The sequence below is a fragment of the Panthera uncia genome, chromosome X, assembly GCF_023721935.1.
Source record: "Panthera uncia isolate 11264 chromosome X, Puncia_PCG_1.0, whole genome shotgun sequence".
NCBI lineage: Eukaryota > Metazoa > Chordata > Mammalia > Carnivora > Felidae > Panthera > Panthera uncia.
Genome location: NC_064817.1, coordinates 97,003,543 through 97,024,785, shown reverse-complemented (window position 1 = coordinate 97,024,785; position 21,243 = coordinate 97,003,543). Strand labels below are relative to the sequence as shown.

The 21,243-nt window shown below is 37.3% G+C and overlaps 1 protein-coding gene across 9 annotated transcripts in view; it reads left to right on the top strand.

Moving 5' to 3' along the window:
- THOC2 (THO complex subunit 2) overlaps positions 1 to 21,243 on the top strand; it is a 114,022-nt gene that overhangs the window by 52,405 nt on the left and 40,374 nt on the right. For all 9 annotated transcript variants that reach the window (XM_049644809.1, XM_049644811.1, XM_049644808.1 and 6 more), the window contains 6 exons: positions 1,472 to 1,627; positions 2,222 to 2,394; positions 3,624 to 3,819; positions 15,261 to 15,302; positions 15,741 to 15,871; positions 15,969 to 16,070. In XM_049644809.1, the coding sequence (XP_049500766.1) occupies positions 1,472 to 1,627; positions 2,222 to 2,394; positions 3,624 to 3,819; positions 15,261 to 15,302; positions 15,741 to 15,871; positions 15,969 to 16,070 (800 nt within the window). The remainder of the gene's footprint in view (positions 1 to 1,471; positions 1,628 to 2,221; positions 2,395 to 3,623; positions 3,820 to 15,260; positions 15,303 to 15,740; positions 15,872 to 15,968; positions 16,071 to 21,243) is intronic.

The window sequence follows — 21,243 nt, the reverse complement described above, 5'->3', positions numbered from 1 at the left end:
TCAAAGATTTTGAGATGGGATTAAAAACCAGTTTATTGTTTATTTTTCACGAGACTTCTAAAACCTAAGGACAAATAAAGGTTGAAAGTAGAAGGGTGGGAAAAATATACCAGGGAAATTATTGCTGTTACAGACAAAATAAACTTTTTGGCAAAAAGAGATGGTCACTTCATAATTAATAAAGTTGTGTTCTCTAGGAAGATAAAACAGTTGTAACTTTGTATGCACTTAATTGCATATTCTCAAAATACAAAAACTAGAAATTGAGAGAACTGTAAGAAACTTACAGGGGTGCCTGGCTGGCTCAGTCGGTAGAGCATGTGACTCTTGATCTCGGGGTTGTGAGTTTGAGCCCCACATTGGGTGTAGAGATTGCTTAAAAAAATAAAATGTTGAAGAAAAAGAAACTTACAGTTCATTATAATGGGATATTTTTAGAGGCAGTTGTATTAATCTAGGTAAAAGATGAGGACCTACAGCAGGTACATAAGTAAAGCAATAAAAATGGGTTTGGTGGCCAGTGGAGAGCAGAAAGAATGAGAAAAAGTCTTGCTTACCTCCTTGCATCAGTCCTTAGTGACTTTTCTCCCATTTTTGACTAATGGGATGAAGTCTGCAATATGTAGCTTAATCTTTCACTATGTTTCTTTTCATTGTTTACCGATTATTCACTTCGCATTAGACTTAGTTACTGAAATATATTATGCATTTCTGAGGGCAGGAACACTGAGTGCTTAGAAGAAACTAGTAAATAACGATTTGTTGGCTGTATTTTTCTGTGTCTGGGTTTTTTATTTATTTTATGAAATATCTACATTAACCATCTTCCACGTGTAAAAGATGGCTGTACTAGAGATAACGTGATCCTTTTTCATAATGGAGAGTTGACTGTACACGTGCTGCTTTCTCTTTTGTAATAAACTAGAAACTAGTTTGTGACTTAAGTCAAATAGTAGGTATTAGGAAATGAAAAGTGAGATGTCAGGTTGTTCATAATTTTTCTACTTGAGATTTTTCATCTAGAGGAAATAAATTTACCCCTTCCTATAATTCAGTAGCTAACCTCTCCCAAATTGGATCCTTATGAAGTACTTTTTAAATATGGAATTTGGCCTTTAAAGGGGAACTCCGATATCTTTCATGGAACAGGCATACATTTTCTTGGGTACATTAATAAATTGAATGGTAAGCATCACTGTTGTATTATTGTATTAATTTAGGACCTCTAACAGAAAGAAGACAAAAGAACTTCGAACTGCTACTTGATTTTAAAAGGTGTACAAAATTCAGGTACTTAACCTTGTTAGATTATAAGAAAATAATTGAGAGAAGCTTATTTTGAAAGCAAACCATGGCCATTAATAGGCTAGGCCTTATTTACAGTTTTATCAATTCAGGGAAGATAGTGTTTGCTTTTTATATGTGCAAACAGTATTAGCTATTTTATGAAACATTAATGAACCATTTTTAGCTTCTTCCAGCTGATAATTGCATTATGGATGAACACAAACGAGAAATTGTAGAAGCTAAGCAAATTGTTAGAAAACTTACGATGGTTGTATTGTCTTCTGAAAAAATCGATGAGCGAGAGAAAGAAAAGGAAAAAGAAGAGGAGAAAGTAGAGAAGGTATATAGTTCATTTTTATAAGATTAACATTGTCTTCTGGATTTGGAATTTGAAATTTAACTTGTAATAGTTCATCAACTTATGGGAGAATAATTTATTAACTTTAAATGTAGTGAAATCTGGTTTTTGGAATACTAATTTGCAAAGGTGGTTTTAGTTTTAATCTTATTGGCACCTTCCCAAAAGAGGCCGCTATGTTTTTCTTATACACATTTCAAAGTGTATTCTAAGTAAAATATATGACTATATTTGTGCTCTGTGTATTAATGTCTCTCAAGTCCTAAGGGGATTCTCAAATATGAATGAATTCTAGTTCCCTGTGGCACAATAAAGCATTAAATAGAACTTGATTTAATTCCAGGTCTATAAACTCTCATGCTGGGTCTGCTAAATCAAAGAGCAAATCCTGTTGTTTTTTTCAATAGCTAAAAAAAACCTTGATTTTACTTTTAGGAAAATACTGCGTTTTCCATGGTGGCAGCCGTTGTTGACATACAATATTGTCGTGTTTAGCTCAGTTTTTTAAATTAAAAAATGCCGAGATTTATTGGTGCCTATATTCTGAGGATCTTCACTATAATTGTTCATTTTTAGCCTCCTGACAACCAAAAACTTGGTTTGTTGGAAGCCTTGTTGAAGATTGGTGATTGGCAGCATGCACAGAACATTATGGATCAGATGCCTCCGTACTATGCAGCTTCACATAAGCTAATAGCCCTTGCTATTTGCAAGCTCATTCACATAACTATAGAGCCTCTCTACCGAAGGTATGTTACTGTATGCTTTTCTAATCATTGAGGTAGAAATAGCTTAGGACTACAAAAAAATCTGCATGTTTATCTTGTCTCCTCAAACAAGCAAATACTTCTGTATGTTTTATTAGAAGATAAGAACCATTCGGAGCGTATCAGTCTTATACGTATTAATCAGTGACTTGTCTCCTAATGTCTAGACCAGGTGGTGCAGAATGCGTGCTGCAATGCAGTCTAAAAATTGTAGCTTAGATGTCTAGGTTGGGTGTGCTCCATTGAGAGTGAAAACACCATTCTTCTGTTCTTGACTTTTCCTCCTCTCTTGGGGGTGGGCAGAGAATTCCTAAGGTTTTTACTTAGTGTAATTTCCCTCTGTCCTGGGTTGAGTGGCTCTGAGTGAGGACATTGCCTCTCTGCTTGCCTTACCTCTCCTGGCATATAGGCTGCTGTTCTGAAAATTGCTAGTGCAGCCTTTCTCATCATCCCTAGTTACTGTGTCCGTCCACCCGTCCTCTAGCCCTCAGCCTGCTTGCAGGTTACTTAGGAGCAGTACTGGCAGCAGCTCTGGCTTCAGCCCCACAGATCAGAGCCTGCGTCCAAGGCCCCAGTCTTGTGACTCGTGCGTAGCTGCCGGCTGCTGCCTTCAGTGCCACTGGGGCTGTGGACCTTGAAGGCTTCTTCTTAAAGAGTGACCCCTGTGACTCCACAGCGGGACACCTGCTCAGCAGGTGAGAACTCTGGGCATGCTGTCCTTTTTAGTGTGACACCTTCTTTCATTATGCTGCTCACCTTCCCTACCACCACCCACCTCATACTCAGTCTAAGTAGGGGAACCCAGACTGAGAAATGTTTATTTACTTGAACCACTGTTGTTATATCCATATTTTTCTGTTTTATCTTCCAGTGTCTCTGAGGTCCATCCCTTGTTCCCCATTCCCATATCCAAATTCCTGATACTGGCCAAGTTTAATTAACAACAAATTCATACGGTGTATGTTAAATGTTACTTGAAATCTGCGTTTCTCTGATTTCCTTATGCAGTTCATTGGAAACATTCTCTAAGCTCTGGCTTTTTCCAAATGAGTATTGTTTTTGTCTTTTTCTACCCGATAAATTATCTGTATTAATGAAGTTAGGCACAAGTGATATATAGAAAGCAAATTTGAGCAAGAAAAGCTTTACTTACTGGTAACTTAAAGTGGGGTATTACATAGTATACATATAAATTTTGCTTCTTTTTATAGAGTTGGCGTTCCTAAAGGTGCTAAAGGCTCACCTGTTAATGCTTTGCAAAATAAGAGAGCACCAAAACAAGCAGAGAGCTTTGAAGATTTGAGGAGAGATGTCTTCAATATGTTCTGTTACCTTGGTCCTCACCTTTCTCACGATCCCATTTTATTTGCAAAAGTGGTGCGCATAGGCAAGTCATTTATGAAAGAGGTCAGTAAGATTTTTTTTTCTTCCAAGTAGAAAACTGAGTTTTGGAGTGAAGGTGTTCTGCGTATATTTGTGTTATGTGTATCACTAGGAATAAAAAGAAAGTGAACTTAATTTAAGAAAAGCATATTTTGAGTAAGGTTTGGGGAAAAGTCCATTGTGTCCTAACCACACACACATGCGCGCGCGCGCGCGCGCGCACACACACACACACACACACACACGCGCGTTAATCTAGGTAGAATATTAGTCAAGTCCCCCGCATAGGAAAATATACTTTGGACAAGTGATTGCTTTTTGAATCCCCTTTACTTTTGATTTATTTTCTTGGCTGCAGTTTTGAATCATTGTCATTATTTGTATGAAGTCAGACTGTTGAGGAGCCATTCTTTTCTAGTAAACTTTGTGTTGAAATAAAATGTACAGAACATAACGCAAGTGATGATTGTACACCTCAGTGACTTTTTTCCCAAACCAAACAGCCAGGTATCCCCAACCCGGATGAAAAAATAGAACAGTACCAGTACTCCAGAGTTTCCTTTGTACTCCCTTCTAGTCAGTACCCTAAGGGTAACCATTTTTGCTATTTTTAAATTTTTAAATCAGCTTTGAGTTATAATTTACATACAATTTACTTCACCAGTTGGAAGTGTACAATTTGATGAATGTTGACAAATGAACACAGTTGTGTGTCCACTACCACAATCACAGAGAATATTTTCATCACCCCGGAAAGTTCCCTCTTGCCCCTTTGCCTTCAATTCTGTCCCTTTGTTACTGGTTCCTGGCAACTACTGATAAGCTTTCTGTCACTATAGTTTTGCTTTTTCTAGAGCTTCGTATAGATGGAATTGTATAGAATGTACTCTTTTCTGTCTGGTTTCTTTCACTGAATGCTTTTGAGATTCGTGCAAGTTGTTGCACGTGGCAGTAGCTTTATTGCTGAGCAGTATTATACAGACATACCAGAGTTTATGCATTCACCAGTCGGTGGGCATTTGGGTTGTTTCTAGTTGGGGGCTATTGTAAATAAAGCTGCTATGAATATTCCTGTACAAGTCTTTTTTTTGGGGGGGGGGGGCGTATGTTCTTGTTTCCCCAGGAATGGGATTGCTGGGCCATATGGGTAAGTGTATGTTTAACTTTTTGCCAAACTGTTCCAACATGTCTGTATCATTTTGCATTCCTGTATATGACATCCAATGGCTCCACATCCTCATCAGTACTTGTTATTGTCACTCTTAAATTTTAGTCATTTTAATGGGTGTGTGGTGGTACTGTTGTGCTTTTAATTTGTTTCCCTGATGATTGGAAATGTTGAGCATCTTTTCGTGTTCTTATTTGCCATTTGTAATCATCACGTATCAAATTGTCTATTCAGATCTCTTACCCATTTTTAATTGGGTTGTCTTTTATTATTTCTTTGATTTGCCTTTTCATTATGTTAAATGTCTTTGGAAGAGCAAAATTTTAAATTTTGATTAATTCTAATTTAGTAGTACTTTTCTTTTATGGTTTCCTCTTTGTGTTCTAAGAGATCTTTGCCTAACTTAAAATCTTGAAGCAGAAAAGAATACATAATTTATTTTCAATTGTAAAACAAGGCTATCAAAAGGATTTGCAAATTGTTACAAGCACAAATACAGTTTTCTCCAGTGTTTGGTGATTGCATCTAATTTTAATTTTTGACAACAGTAACTGTATACAAAATTTATCAGCTGTTGTATATTAATCCCTTGACACCTGAAATATTTGATTTGGCTTTGACTGCTTAGCTGGTAGATTTTTTTTTTTAATGCTCACAATTATACAGTGTGTAAAGGTACTAAAGCAGTCTGCTAAGTAGTTTATTACTATACAAATCATTTATTGTATAACATGTACAAAAAGGAAGTATAATGATGTTTCATTATCTTAATCCTTATAGTCTGAAAGGGATGAGTTATGTTAACTAGTGCCTGTTCAGAAAAACAAAAGGGTCCTGTCTTTCCTAATGCCTCATATTGGGAAGCATATGAAGTCAATTTGTCCCGTTACTGCTGATGTTAGTATCGACCACTTGGTTAAGGTGATGGGCTACCAGGTTTCTCTAGGGTACAATTATTCTTTCTCCTTTGTTGTTAATATGCATCTTGGTGGGGAGATACTTTGAGACTCTGTCAACAGCCTCTTTCTCATCTTACCTTCACCCACTAATGCTATTCTCTTTAACTGAACATCTTAATGTTCAGATCTCTTGTTCTGAAATTCTTTCTTTGGCTACAAGTATTATAAACCTGTGAGCAGGAGACCAAACAACTGACTCGTGGAAGTTCTATAGTAGACAGACATATGCATAAATGTATACAATGTTGTTACCAAGATGTGCAGGTGCTAGAGTGGTCACCCTTCCCCTCTGCCATCTCCACTGCAGCTCTCCTGTACTTCTGTTCTGTCACAGTTGTGCCTGGTGCCTGCCCTTAACTCCAGTCTCTATTTTTGCAGAGGTAGAAGGGCAGAAAGGAAGAGGAAAAATGTTTATTTTGATCACAGTGTGGGAAGAAATCTGTCTTCTCTCATTGCTAAGGTTGTGGTAGGGAAAGTGAATCTTTCCAATGATCTGAGTTAGAATTTTGGTTTATTTTTACCCATAAAAATATTTCACTATAACAAATCATTTGTCCTGTGTTTTCAAGTTTAAAAGTCTTTTGTTGCCTAGCTAAGAATTTAACTAAGGTTTACAAGATTGTTCCTAGAGGGCAGATGCGACCTTGGTTCCAAGTAAACTTCTTTAACAGTTCTCTTATTTATAAGCTTGAGGGTTGCTTGTATATATGAATAATGCATATTTTAAAAATATAGGTTATATACTTTTACCAGCTGTCATTTAGCAGAATAGTCTTCTAGCCTACAGTTATTTGTAATAATTTATCTCTGTGTATTTCTTAAATTTGAGGTACATCACATTGGGACCATCTAGTACAATGATCTTCAAACTTTAGCATATATTAGAATCACCTGGAAGTCATCTTAAAACACATTGTTGGGTCCCATCCTCAGAATTTCTGATGCAGTAGGTCTTGGGTGGAACCTACTGAAGATAATTTGCATTTCTAACAAGTTATTTCAGCTTTAAAAGAGGGGGTAGCCCTAAAGAAGATTTCTGTATGAATGGACAGACACATTTTGCTATCTTTAGTTTTTTTAATTGCAGAGCATAGCTTTAATGTGGCTCACCTGACATATTTCAATGTTTTTGACAGTAGAGTCCCTTGGTACTTTTTTTTTTTTTTTTTTTTTGCATCCAGCTGATGTTAATGGATTAAGTTGTTTATGACATTGATAGCTAATATTGAGCTCTTATTCTGTGCCAGGCCCTATACCCTTTATGCTTTAGGTTAAGTAAATTATCCTAGGTCACATAATTAACATGGGGCAGGGCTGAGATTTCAATCCAGGCAATCTGCATTCAGAGGCCAAGCTCAAAATCTCCACACTCTCCTGCCTATACAAATACACTGTGTCTGAAATTAAAGAAATGGTAGGTTATCTAAATTTTCTAGTTCTTGAAATTCCTTGCTATTTTAAATCAGATCTTTGTTAGTGGTATTTTGTTATTTTGTTTATCTCTGAAATCTCTGTGTTCATATCAGTCTGTGTATCTCATCTCCAAACTTTGCTTTCTTTGACGGGGGTGTGTGTGGGGGGGTGCTATTCATGTTTCCATTGTAGCTACAGCATTTCGTTTCATCTTAATATGTATAGCTGTGTTCAGAACTTCTTTCTGATATAGTGAGAGTGAATCCTCTTACCTTTCCTGCCTTATTTATGACCAGTCCTCTCCCCTGCCAAGCTACAGTCTGAGTACTGGGTTCTCCTTTCAGTGTTTTCTCTAGCCTATGATAGGAGAGCGGATGAGCTTGGTGAGGCTGAGTATAGCCCTCGTTTAGAGTACCTCTGCTTTCTCTTCTGAGATCCTCTTACCTATCCTGTACTAGGCATGGCCAGCCCAAGTGAGTATCCAACTCCTTTGGGCTTTGACTCCCTCAGCCAGCTCAGCACAGTTCCTTTGAAAGATGGCGGGCTTTAGCAGCTGGTTCTTCCTTTGCTGGAGTCCTGCTGGGCTTGTATTCACAAGAGTTTTCCCTCAGTCTACTCACTTACCTTACATGTCTTATTGCCTGAAGGATTTTGTTGACTTACCTTCCTTGGTCTGTACTGCTTCTGGGATTGGGTTAAGGGCAGGAGCTATACCACACTGTGTCTACTACCAGAATGTGTGTGTGTGTGTGTGTGTGTGTGTGTGTGTGTTTGTGTGTTCCCTTGAAGTTAATAGCATAGTTTCCCCTTTTCTTGCTTGGTTGGTGGTGAATACTTTTACTCAGTGAAAACTGGGTGGCTCAGTTGGTTAACTGTCTGACTCTTCTTGATCTCAGCTCAGGTCTTGATATCACAGTTTGTCAGTTTGAGCTCTGTGTCAGGCTTTTGCACTGACAGCACAGAGCCTGCTTGGGATTCTATTTCTCCCTCTCTCTGCCCCTTCCCTGCTTGTGTTCTCTTTCTCTCTCCCTCAAAATAAATAAATAAACTTAAAAAAAAAAAAAAACCCAAGACATACCTTGTTCATTGCATTAGGGATTAGGGGAGAGAAATTCTGTGTTTATGCTTCACTCTGTCATCTTGATTCATTTGTCTGGCAAGGCTCTTTATACATTGTTTCTTATGTTGGCCTTTGGTAAAAGCCGAAGTGCTTTAAATTGATTCACAGATGAAGTTTAGAGAAACCTAGAGTCAGAGGGTCAGAATATTCTTAGACTGGGCATTAGATGATATTAGGAATAGCTGGGTAATGATACTGTAGTACGTGGAAGAATGTCCTTTTTAGGAGATGCATACTGAATTATTTTGAGATGAGATGTCATGTCTGCTATTTTTTTTTTGGTCAGTCAAAAAAGGGGGCAGTCTACAAAGTAGGCATATAGGTGTTTATTGATAGTGTGCTATCCATTCAACTTTTATGTAAACTTGAAATTTTTAATAATAAAAATTTGGGTTTCTAGGAACAGAATCTACCTTAGACCATTGATTCCAAAACTCTAGGAACTAGTTACTTTAGAATTTTGGGTTGATGTTTTTTGTTTTGCTTCTCAAAATTGAAGATCTACCCTGGCAGTGTAGGTTAGAGCCCAAAATTCATATTCCTTTTGGATGAAGGTACAAGTACAGTGGAATTATACCATACTTGTACTTCATCATGCGAATGTGGCCAGACTTGTTCCATCAAAACACTCGGTGTGTATATCTAGGAGTAAGGGTGAATTGGAGAATTTTTGTTTTCTCTCTGTTTGGTTCAGTTGCTCAGGTCTCTTGCCACATTCAGTGGGAGTCTATTTTTTAAAGTAATGGGTTTTCATGTGACATGGCCCCTAAATACAAGCCAATTACTTCATTTCATGTTCACGTGATTTCATGTTCCCATCCCATGTTCATTTTATAGTGATTTCTTCTAATACTACAGAGGAAAAACAGTCTTGTGTTGGACTTGAATGAAAGATAATGTGTCTGTGTACATTATAGATAATTTAAGAGATTTTAAGGGTAATTGTAAGTATATGTAGTTTTCATTGTACGTATTGACTTTAGAACCTAACTTGCCCACAAAGAATCTTTATTTAGGGCTGTCCCCCAAACAAATTAATTAAGGCATTACGCATTGACTGTTATGTTAACAGGTTTCATCAGAATGATCTGTTAGCTACTTGTTAGTTATGTGACCTTAAACTGGTCATTTTTTTAAAGCCAAAGATGAGTGGTAATAATTTGCCGTATCTATTCCTGGGGTTGCAATGAGAATCAAATGAGATCTAAACACTAATTAGATACTAACGTTAATTAAGTATTCAAATTTAGAGTTAAAAAATGTTGTCATGAATTCCTTAGAACATAATAAAGTTGTAACTTTTATAAGTTGTCACTATACTAGCTTTTGATGATTTGTTTTAAAGTGGTAATATACTGGGGCGCGTGGGTGACTCAGTTGGCTAAGCATCTGAATCTTGATTTTGGCTCAGGTCTTGATCTCACAGTTCGTGGGATTGAGCCCCACGTCAGGTTCCATTGGGCTCTGGGCTGACAGCACGGAGCCTGCTTGGGATTCTCTCTTTCTCTCTGTGCCCCTCCCCTGTGTTCATGCATGCTCTCTTTCTCTCTCCCTTCCCCCCTCTCTCAAAATAAATAAGAAAATATAAAAAAATACAGTGTTAATATACCTTATTTCCATCTTTAAATAATAGGTACTACTTTAAAGTACCAACGTCATTTCCCACAAGAGCAGATTTGATTTTATATAGGAATGCCTTTGGCTTCTTTACATTGTGGTGGTAATCAGATGTCACTCCCCCACCCCCATTGTGGAAATTTATAAATTAGTAACAAAAATTTTCATCAAATGAAATTTTTATTGCTGGGGTTTTGTGAGTGGAGTAGTCAAGGGTATATGGACATGTCAGTTTCCAACTTTAAGTGGATACAGATATTGTAAGGATATTTTTAAAATTTTTTTTTTTTCAACGTTTTTTTTTTTATTTATTTTTGGGACAGAGAGAGACAGAGCATGAACGGGGGAGGGGCAGAGAGAGAGGGAGACACAGAATCGGAAACAGGCTCCAGGCTCCGAGCCATCAGCCCAGAGCCTGACGCGGGGCTCGAACTCACAGACCGCGAGATCGTGACCTGGCTGAAGTCGGACGCTTAACCGACTGCGCCACCCAGGCGCCCCATGGGGGAGGGTTGTAAGGATATTTTTAAGACGGGTGCCTGGCTGGCTCAGTTGGTAGAGCATGCAACTGTTGATCTTGGGGTTATGAGTTCAAGCCCCACGTTGGGTGTAGAGATTACTTAAAAAATAAAATATTTAAACATATTTTTTAGACAGAACCTTGCATTATAATTCTTACTGTCGAAGAGACACTGCTATCGTTGGCACCGTCTGTTAAGCTCTTCTGTGTACTTTTGCTGTTATAAGCCTTATATAAAGCAAATGAACTCTGCATTTGGTAGACCAAATTGAATCTACAACATCCTTGCTATTTAATGAGGCTGAGCAAGGAAGAACTGTTAGGATGTTTATATTTGTCCTTATATTGTCACATGTACTAATTGGTTTGAACTAAGGTCACCTTCACTATTACTGGGTATCTTAATGTGACAGTTCTAATCAAGATGTAGAATCATACTTAAGGTAATAAATTACAAATAAGGTCTTAATTTTTGCCATTAGCTGTGCTTTTTACTTAAGAGAGACATATAAACATACAAGGATAGGCAGATATTAAGCCTATTAATAGGCAAATGTAGACTATGTACAAACAGTATAATTTTAACAATATATTTTATACAAGAAAGAAGATAGAATTTTTAGTGTGTATCAAATGCACATTGTAAGCAGTTGAGTCAACAACCCCCGTGCCTCCTCTCAAAGACTGTTTTCTGAAATTGAACTTCAGTGTTCAGTTTCAGAAAAAAAATTCAAAGTGTATAAACATAAAAAATATTTGTGAAAAACTCTCATCTCTTAGAGGTTTGGCCATTCGTCTCTGTGGATGCTGTTTGATTCTGTCTGTAATCCTTTGGCTCTTACGCCAGGTCCTTAACATTTTGGTGTGTACCAGCCCAATTTTCAACTGCTGACACCTGCAGGTCTTTTGTATGAGGGCTTTTCTGGCCCTGGGAGCCTGTGTAAGCAGTATAGAAATTGGTGTCCTAGAATTGCTGGAGAACTAACTCACCTCATTTCCTCTCCCTAGCTCTCAACCAGTGAAATGATAGGAATTGGTGTATACCTATCATGCCTTGAGATGGGATAATCCTAAAATGTATTTCTACACAGACCCTCTAAGTCCCCAGTGGGATTAAGCTCCCATTAAACCACAGGAATAATTTCCCACTGGGAGTTCCTAGGATTACTTCCCAAATAAACTATGGCAGCACTTTGAATAGAGTCTGCTTTTGGGGAAATAGAAGCTAAAACATGGGGGCATATTCCTTTAAATAAATTCAATATGAAAACCTTAATTTTCCCTAAAGATAGATTTACAAGGCAATTTTTTGTTTTACAAAAGACTTCTGTTATGAACTCCATTTATAAAGAGAATTCATTTAAATAAATCACATACTTGTATTCATTAAGTGCACTGAAAATGCCCATTTTTACACATAGCTTGTTAGAACTATGCTTGTGTAAAACAATACAGTTTCATGTCATAATCAGCATTTTAAGCAAAGTAATTACTTTTGGGGGCAAATTTTATGGAACCAAGTATAGCTATTTATTTGTTTGCTATATTTTCATGTTTAAACCACTCCCACAAGTCCATTTACTGCAGTTTGAATGCTACACATGTGGTAGGTAGGGAGACCATGTGCTTTGTTGTTTAAACCAGGACACACGGGATAGAAAGGTTGTGCCATTACTTATGCTGGGATAAAAAGAACGAGCACATATGGTCATTCTGTGTATAGGTGACCATATTATTAATTCTTTGGTACAGATTTGCAGTCTTAGTACAGATTTGGATTGATTAAAAATGAAGTGTGTTGGAAGATAGAAGTTTTTCCTTTAGTATCTCTGTTTTCAGAAATTATGTAGTATCAATATTACTGATTATTTCTAAGCATTTTATAACGATTTAAGAGTTTCTGATCAAAAAATAAAAACAAAGCTTTGAACCAAAACATTGAAAGGCAATTCAGTTCTCTCTTCTCCAGGTTCAGTAAACCCTTGTTCCTGTAACTTTTGACCTATAGGTTATATTTTCCTATTTCTAAGTTATTTTCGTGGGTCTTCTTTGGATCCTTTCTAGCAAAATGATTTTCCTGATAGTTTTAAGACACAAATGTGAAGTTCTTAGCCTAGTGTATGGCACATAGTACTCAATAAATGGTAGTTAATAAGAATGAGAAAAATAAGGAAGGTGAAAATAGAGTCATAATTTACTTAGATGTAGCTTCAGGTTGAAATCTAGTCACAATCTTCAGTATTTTACTTTTTTCCCCCTTAAATATAATATAGTCTAAAGTAGCATTTCAAATATTCACAGGTTAGAGGTACTAAAAATAGGTCGTTAGTAATAAAAGTAATTTATCTAATTAAATCTACAATGTTTTCCCAAGCTTTATTTCTTTACTCTCCAGAAGCCCCCTCTTGGTGGACCTACATTCTTTTTGTGCCCAGTTTTGTTATGCAGTCCTGTCATCTGCTCCCTCTTCACAGGGCAAGAATGGAACCTGCTTGGGGCCATTTATAGCTGATAGTTTGTCTCGGCATAATTATGAGTGCTTGATTTTATTCAGACTTAAAACCTCAGCTCCTAATAGTACATTGGCAAGCCTTACTTTTGATCTTCAAGAGATTGTCAAAGATAGGAACTGTCTTTGTCAGTTTCTCAAAGATAGGAACTCTGTTCATCTTTGAATTCCCGGTGTCTGGCACATAGTAAATGAATGAATGAATGAAGTGGATGTCTTCTGTCCACCCCCCCTTTCTTCCTCCCATTTCTTCCTGGGCTGGCCATTCAATAAAACTCTAGTGTTGTACTGTGGGAATGGAGAGTTTTTATTTACACTGAATTAAACAGCAAATTAAACTAAAAGAAAAAGCATCAGGGGAGTCTAATATGTGTTTACATTCTTACCAAACAAAAGGAAATTACTTTTACTTGCATGTACCTTTTGATTTTTTTTTTTTTTTGTTCATCTCTGTTGTAGTTAGCCTTTGATAGAAATCTTTCTCAGTGCTCTTCTCGATAGTTACATTGTGTTTTCCTTTTTTTTTTTTTGTCTTTGTCAAATTTTCCTGGTTATGCAATCTACAGAATTGACATAGACATTAGAAATTTAAATAGTTAGGGAATTAGGACAGTTTAGTAATACTGTAAGAAAATTTTTTATTTCTATGGAGGAAACTACATGTAGCTTTATTAGAATCATAGTATACTAGAAAAGGAGTAGCTTTTATCCCCACCTAGTTCTTCCAGTTATGACATACCCTTATTTCTGCCTCCCACTATACACCTAATATGCCACCAGAATTACCCACCCCCAGTCCGCCAACAAAACCTAAGCAGCTATTACTTTGTTTTCTGTCAGGCCACTCCTTCATAACCTGATCCTTATTTGCTGACCAGGAAATATATTGACTTAACATTTGTTTCTGTGAAAGGGAACCGTATCTTTTTAAACTGTTGATTAAAGGGGCGCCTGGGTGGCTTGGTTGGTTAAGCGTCCGACTTCGGCTCAGGTCACGATCTCACGGTCCGTGAGTTCGAGCCCCGCGTCGGGCTCTGTGCTGACAGCTCAGAGCCTGGAGCCTGTTTCAGATTCTGTGTCTCCCTCTCTCTCTCTGCCCCTCCCCTGTTCATGCTCTGTCTCTCTGTGTCTCAAAAATAAATAAATGTTAAAAAAAAAAATTAAAAAAACTGTTGATTAAAAAAAGGATTGTGTATGTTTTCCCTTCAAGGTGACATGGCAGTCTCCTGGAATTAGTCTTAAGTGAAAATGTTGCACAGAAGTTAGGCTTCTCTGTAGTGATACCCATTAAATTACTCAAGTATGAAAGCGTAGATGCACAAAACACCCCTTTCTGCCAAGAAAATAATAAGCTTGTTAGCTGCCTGTTAGCTTTTCCTCTTCCCTCACTCACTTGGTATTGAGTTAAATCCTTCCCAGAAATCTAGATTGTCCTTGATTATCAGTGCTTCAGTTGTCCTTTTGGCCTTTGCATGGTCCTCCAACTGTCCACCTGCTTATACACACACAAGTATTACTCACTATTTCGTTTTGAATGAATGGACAGCATCAGCATCAAACATGACACTTCAGTGGTCCACCTGCAAATCATTGATACAAAATGACCCAGGTTTTTTCATTCTGTCCAACTTAGGCAATGGTTTTGTCTTTGTTATTAATATTTTGGGCTTATTTCTCATTGAGAGTTTAAGTAATGGTGAATTGAAACATAGTTTAAATTGCTTTGGGTTAAATTTTTTGTTGTTGTTAATGTTTTAGTCTTAGCTTTTACTAATTCTGTAGCGGGAAACCAGAACTTCTGGACGGAAAAATGCAAATGCATTATAAACTGAGTTGTGCTGGATACAATCTTACAGTAAATACTTAAATCAGTTTTAGGATGCTTTGGTTTTTGATAATGAGGTTGAGAAAAGAATTGGCTTATGAAATTGACATTTAGAATTCATGAATGTTGCAAAATGATTTGGAAGTTAGAAGTATAGGTGAAATTTTTAAATGTTAATTGGTAACGCTGGCTATATTTAAAATCTACATTTGTTTAAAAAGTAAGGAAATAATTCACAACCATGGACAAGTTAATTTTTTCACATTAGAAGCTAAATTGTGACATCATAATCTTAACCTTTTTGCATTTTATTTATAGTTATTTTTAATTTTAGTTTCAGTCTGATGGAAGCAAACAAGAAGATAAAGAGAAAACGGTAAGAGACAAGAAAAATCCAATGTGTCTGATATTTGTCTATGTATAGCATACTGTAAATTTTACTGTGGTCAGACTTTAATCACCTATGTGAATATTTTGTACTCTACATGCTGGATAGAGCTTTTGGAATATCATACAGTTATCGTTTAAGATTGACAGTTCCTGTTTTGGAAGATTACCATGTTGAGAAGGGAAGAGGGATTAATGGGTCCCTCCTTCTCTTGCTGCCCCTTTCCTTACCTCACCTCATTGCTTTCTTAGATGGAGAAACACAAATATCCATTGTGAAAAGGACAGTGATAGTGTGGGGAATTAGGTGTGTTTTATGAGAGGAAGGAATGAAAGTTTTTCCAAGGCTGGCATAAACTTGTTTTTTCTTTTGGGGGGGATTAATGTGGACCTTTTACTGAAATAATTTTTCCTCCCTTCTTCATAGGAAGTTATCCTTAGCTGTTTACTTAGCATTACTGACCAGGTACTACTTCCATCTCTTTCTTTGATGGACTGCAATGCTTGTATGTCTGAGGAACTATGGGGAATGTTTAAAACATTTCCCTATCAGCATAGGTAAATACATAAATTTTTATATTTTTCACTACTATTCTAGTGCATTAGCCTCTGAGTGTTTAACTTTTCCTAATTCTTCATCTCATTGTTTTTTAAGGTATCGTCTGTATGGCCAGTGGAAGAATGAAACTTATAACAGTCACCCACTTTTAGTAAAAGTTAAGGCCCAAACAATAGACAGAGCCAAATATATCATGAAGTAAGTTTTAATTTGTTTTTCTTCATATTAATCTAACGTATATCTGAGTCTAATTTACTTTCTTTTAACCAACTTATGTCTGAGTCTCAATTCTGAGGAAGCCCAGGAGTATGTGCTGATGGCATAGTTTATGATATACTGCAGATAGAATGACTATCAGTTTTTGTGTTTTTTTTTTTAGCTCATTTTGACTACTAAGTTTTTATAGTTGTCATGTTTGCATAGCTGTAAAATCCAATAATCCTCTTTAATGATGAGTCTTTTTTTAAAGGACAGCCTACTATGGCTTTTGCCCAATTTGCGTAAGACATTTAATGACTTGTACAAGGTGATCAAAGTTCTTGAAATTTCCTCTGCCAGAAGTTATTATAATGAAGATTTTTCTTTTTTGGAAGATCTAATGGAATTATGCAGAACTATCTCCTTGAGTCAACTTTTGAAAGTTTTTATTTTTTTCATTTGTGTGCTTTATTTTCATGTCATTAAAAACAGAAGAGTGATGTTATTTTACTTCTTGGTAAACTGAAATTTAATCATCAACATCATATACTTCAGATTAGAGTTGGTTTGTTTACTAAATACACTGCTATATTGCAAGTGTTTTCAGCAAGGCTATTGATTGTTGTTTCTTTTATGTTTGTGCAGTGGTATGGTTATTCTAATTAAAATAGTTCACTCTCTAGTTTAACTAGATTCAACAGTATGCAATGATAGTGTTTGTGCCCAGTGATATCGTCCCTGGCTACAGTCTGCTGGGGAAACAAGTGTGTGCACAATCACAATCAGATCTAATAGTTGCTGTTATATAGTATGTATAATGTTCTTTGAGAAGATAGAGAAGAGAGTGAATTATTTCACCCTTGGGAAGTTGGGGAAGGCATGGAAGGAGATACTAGAATTGGTCCTTCCAAAAGACTTCGGTCTTAAGATTTCCCCAAGTAGAGTTTCTAGCTTAACAACAGCAGTAAGCTAATGTTTATGGAGCCATTAATATTTGTGTGTGAGGCCCTGCACTATGTGCTTTATAGGGATTATTTAATAATACAGTTGACCCTTGAACAACATCGGTTTGAACTATGCAGGTTCACTTATATGTGGATTGTTTTTTCAGTAAATATATTGGAAAATTTTTTGGAGATTTGGAACAACTTACAAATCACATAACGTAGAAATATTGAAAAAGTTAAGAAAAAGGTATGTCTTTAATGCATAAAATATGACTAGTAGATACTAGTCTTTTATCATTTGCTACCATAGAATATACACAAATCTATTATAAAAAGTTAAAATTTATCAAAACTTATATGTATACTTAACAGACCATACATGGTGCCATTGGTAGTTAAGAGACATGTAAACGAATGTAAAGATTTAGTATTAAGTCATAACTGCATAAAACTAACTATAGTACCTAGTGTACCATTGTAATAATTTCGTAGCCACCTCCTGTTGCTATGCAGTGAGCTCAAGTGTTGTGAGTACCCGCTTAAAACACTGTGTGGTGCTAATCATCTCTGAGCAGTTTCTCTCTCCAGTAAATTGCGTTATTGCCATAAAAAGTGATGTCTCATGGTTCTTATGTATTTTTCGTGCTTATTGCAATATCATAAGCCTTACATAACAGCCTGGGACCCGTATGAATTGCCTCTAGTGCTGCCAGAAGCGCTCCCAAGTGGAGCAGAGTCATGACATTACAAGAAAAAATTGCTAATGTGTACAAGAAAAAATTGCTTACAAGAAAAAATTGCTTAGATTGAGGTCTGTGGCTCAGGTACCCGCCATTTCAAGATAAATGAATCCAGCCTAAGGACTGTTTTAAAAAATTTTTTTAAATGTTTATTCATTTCTGAGAGAGAGAGAAAGAGAGAGAGAGACCGAGTGTGAGGAGCAGGGGAGGGGCAGATAGAGAGGGAGACACAGAATCTGAAGCAGGCTCCAGACTCTGAGCTGTCAGCACAGGGCCCGGTGTGGGGCTCGAACCCACGAACTATGAGATCATGACTGAGCCGAAGTCAAATGCTTAACTGACTGAGCCACCCAGGCGCCCCTAAGGATTGTTGTTTAAAAAAAAAAAGGTGGGGTGGGGGGGGGGGGCAATTCATGAAGCCATTGCTACAGCTATATGAGCAGATGTGAAAAATTTGTACTTTTTGTGAAATATTTTTTGATCTTGTATTGAAAATGCAGCTGTTTTTATGGGTGCAGGATTACCATAAGGAAGAAATATGTATAGACTCTAATATTTGAGAAAATGCCGAGTCATTTTGTGATATAGGAAAGTGAAGGATCTGAAGCTGGAGAATTTAATGCCAGCAAAGGATGGTTTGATAATTTTAGAGATGTTTGGCTTAAAAAAATGTCAAGATAACAGGAGAAGTGGTTTCTGCTGACCAAGAGGCAGAAAGTAGATGAGTTCCCAGATGCCTTTAAGAAAATCACTGAGGGACACCTGGGTGGCTCAGTTAGTTAAGCGTCTGACTCTTGACTTCGGCTCAGGTCATGATATCATTGTTCGTGAGTTTGAGCCCCGCATGGGGCTCTGTGCTGACAGCGTGGATCCTCCCTTTCCCTCTGCCCCTTCCCCATTTGCTCTCTAGTTCTCTCTCAAAAAATAAATAAAGTTAAACTCAAAAAAAATCATGGAGAAGGGATATTTGCCTAAACAGGTTTTTTTTTTTTTTTTAACTTTTTAATGTTTGTTTATCTTTGAGAGCGAGCGAGCGAGCATGAGCAAGGGAGAGGCAGAGATAGAGGGAGACACAGAATCCAAAGCAGGCTCCAGGCTCTGAACTGTCAGCAGTTCAGAGCCCAATGCGGGGCTTGAACTCATAAACCACGAGATCATGACCTGAGCTGAAGTTGGATGCTTAACTGACTGAACCACCCAGGCGACCCCTGAACAGGTTTTTAATGCAGACAAAAGTTACCCTATTCTGGAAAATAAAGCCACAAAAGACCTTAAGGAAGAGGTGCAAGTACCAGGATTCAAGGCAGGAAGTGATAGGCTAACTCTACTGTTTTGTGCAAATGCAGTTAGGTTTATGATCTAGAGTGCCCTTATCTATAAAGCTGCTAGCACTTGAGCCTCGAAGGGAAAAGATAAACATCAAGTGCCAGTCTTTTGGTTGTACAACAAGAAGGCCTGGACAACAAGAACCTCTTTTTCTGGATTGAATCAATCCAATCTTTTCAGTTGATTGGTTGAATCAATCAATTGATTCAGATCAACTGGTTCAGTTGATTCAGTTGATCAGGGCTTTGTCCCAGAAGTTGGGAAATACCTTGCAGTAAGACTGACTTTTAAAGTTCTTTTAATAGGGGTGCCTGGATGGCTCAGTTGGTTGGGCATCTGACTTCGGCTTGGGTCATGATCTCACAGTTCGTGGTTTCAAGCCCTGCATCCGGCTCTCTGCTGTCAGCGCAGAGCCTGGAGCCTGCTTCAGATTCTGTGTCTCCCTCTCTCTCTGCCCCTCCCCTGTTAGTTCTCGTTCTCGTTCTCTCTCTCTCTCTCTCTCTCTCAAAAATAAATAATAAAAAAATTTAAAGGTCTTTTCATATTGGACAGTGCCCTTGTCCGCCCAGAACCCCATGAATTCAACACCAGAGGTGCCAAAATGGTCTACTTGCCCTCAAACACAGTGTCTCTAGTTCAGCCTCTAAATCAGGGGGTCATAAGGACCTTTAAGACTCATTACACACAGTACTTTATGGAAAGGATTGTGAACACTATGAAAGAGAACCCCAATAGAGAGAACATTATGAAATTCTGGAAGAATTAATTACACCATTGAAGATGCCATGATTGTTGCAGAAAAGCTGTAAAAGCTATCAAGCCCAAAATAATGAATTCTGATGGGGGAGGGAGGGAACTGTGTCCAGATGTTGTATATGACTTCACAGGATTTGTGACAGAACCAGTCAAGGAAATCATGAAAGAGATTGTGGATATGGCAAAAAAGGTTGGGAGTAAATGGTTTCAAGATCTGGATTTTTCAGAAATTCAAGAGCTATTAGACACCACATAGCAGATGACTTGATGGAGACGAGTGCTTCTGAATGAATGCAAGATGAAGAAAAAGATGTAGAAGAAGCAGTGACAGAAAACAGATTGACCTTAGACAGTCTGGCAGAAGGTTCTGATTATTCAAGACTGCTTCTGACTTCTCTTATGACATGGACCCTTCTATGATATGGGCACTGAACCTAAAGCAAATAGTGGGAGAAGAATGGGTATCACATTGAAACATTTTTAAAGTGGAAAAGCAAAAAAGTCAGGCAAATTACCATGTACTTCCATAAAGTAACACTGAGTGTGCCTGCCTCAGCTGCCTCCCTTCCACCTCCTCCGCCTCTTCCACCCTGCCATCCCTGAGACAGCAAGAACGGCAACCATTCCTCTTTCTCCTCCTCTTCGGCCTACTCAGTGTGAAGGCAGCGAGAATGAAGACTTCATGATGATCCACTTCCACTAATAAGCATCCTGTGATACAGTTAAGAAACTTACCTGTTGTGTTTGTGTGTGTCTCTGTATGAAAATCTAACCCTGTGGGAAGAACTATAAGAGATGTTTTTCTGCCCTCATCATGTAGGACATTGTGTGCAAGACTTGTATGGAAGTGGATAGGCTGTCCTTACGTAGGCATTCGGTGAATGATATTTAACAACATTAATAATGTGTTCGTTTTCTTACTGGTTTACAACTTTGCTTTCAAAGAATTGTTATTACTGTAGTATGCCTTTCTCTTGTAATTGGACAAACTGCATATCAGCCTATCATCACAGGTAAGTGGTTTTCTAAATAAATGTAACAGTGTTTCCAATACTGTATTATGAATATGAGTGTAATGCTATATGCCATTAAAATTTTATAACGATTCATTCATTAGTCTATAGGCTAGGCTACCATGAAGCAATTGTATCGATTATACTAGGCTGTCCTAAAACCAATCATATTGCTGCTGTTTCATTATCAGTGTATGAATCATTATACCTGTGAATGAATATGAGTTTCTTTTCCACATTATCTTTTCATTTTTGATGTCTAGTGTTAGTACCTACATCTACAGTGTTTTATATCATATAAGATAATACTGATGTAGGTACTGACAGACTGTTCACCTTGTAAATAGATGATGTAAACTTAACAGTATTGATAAATACAATACAGTACTGT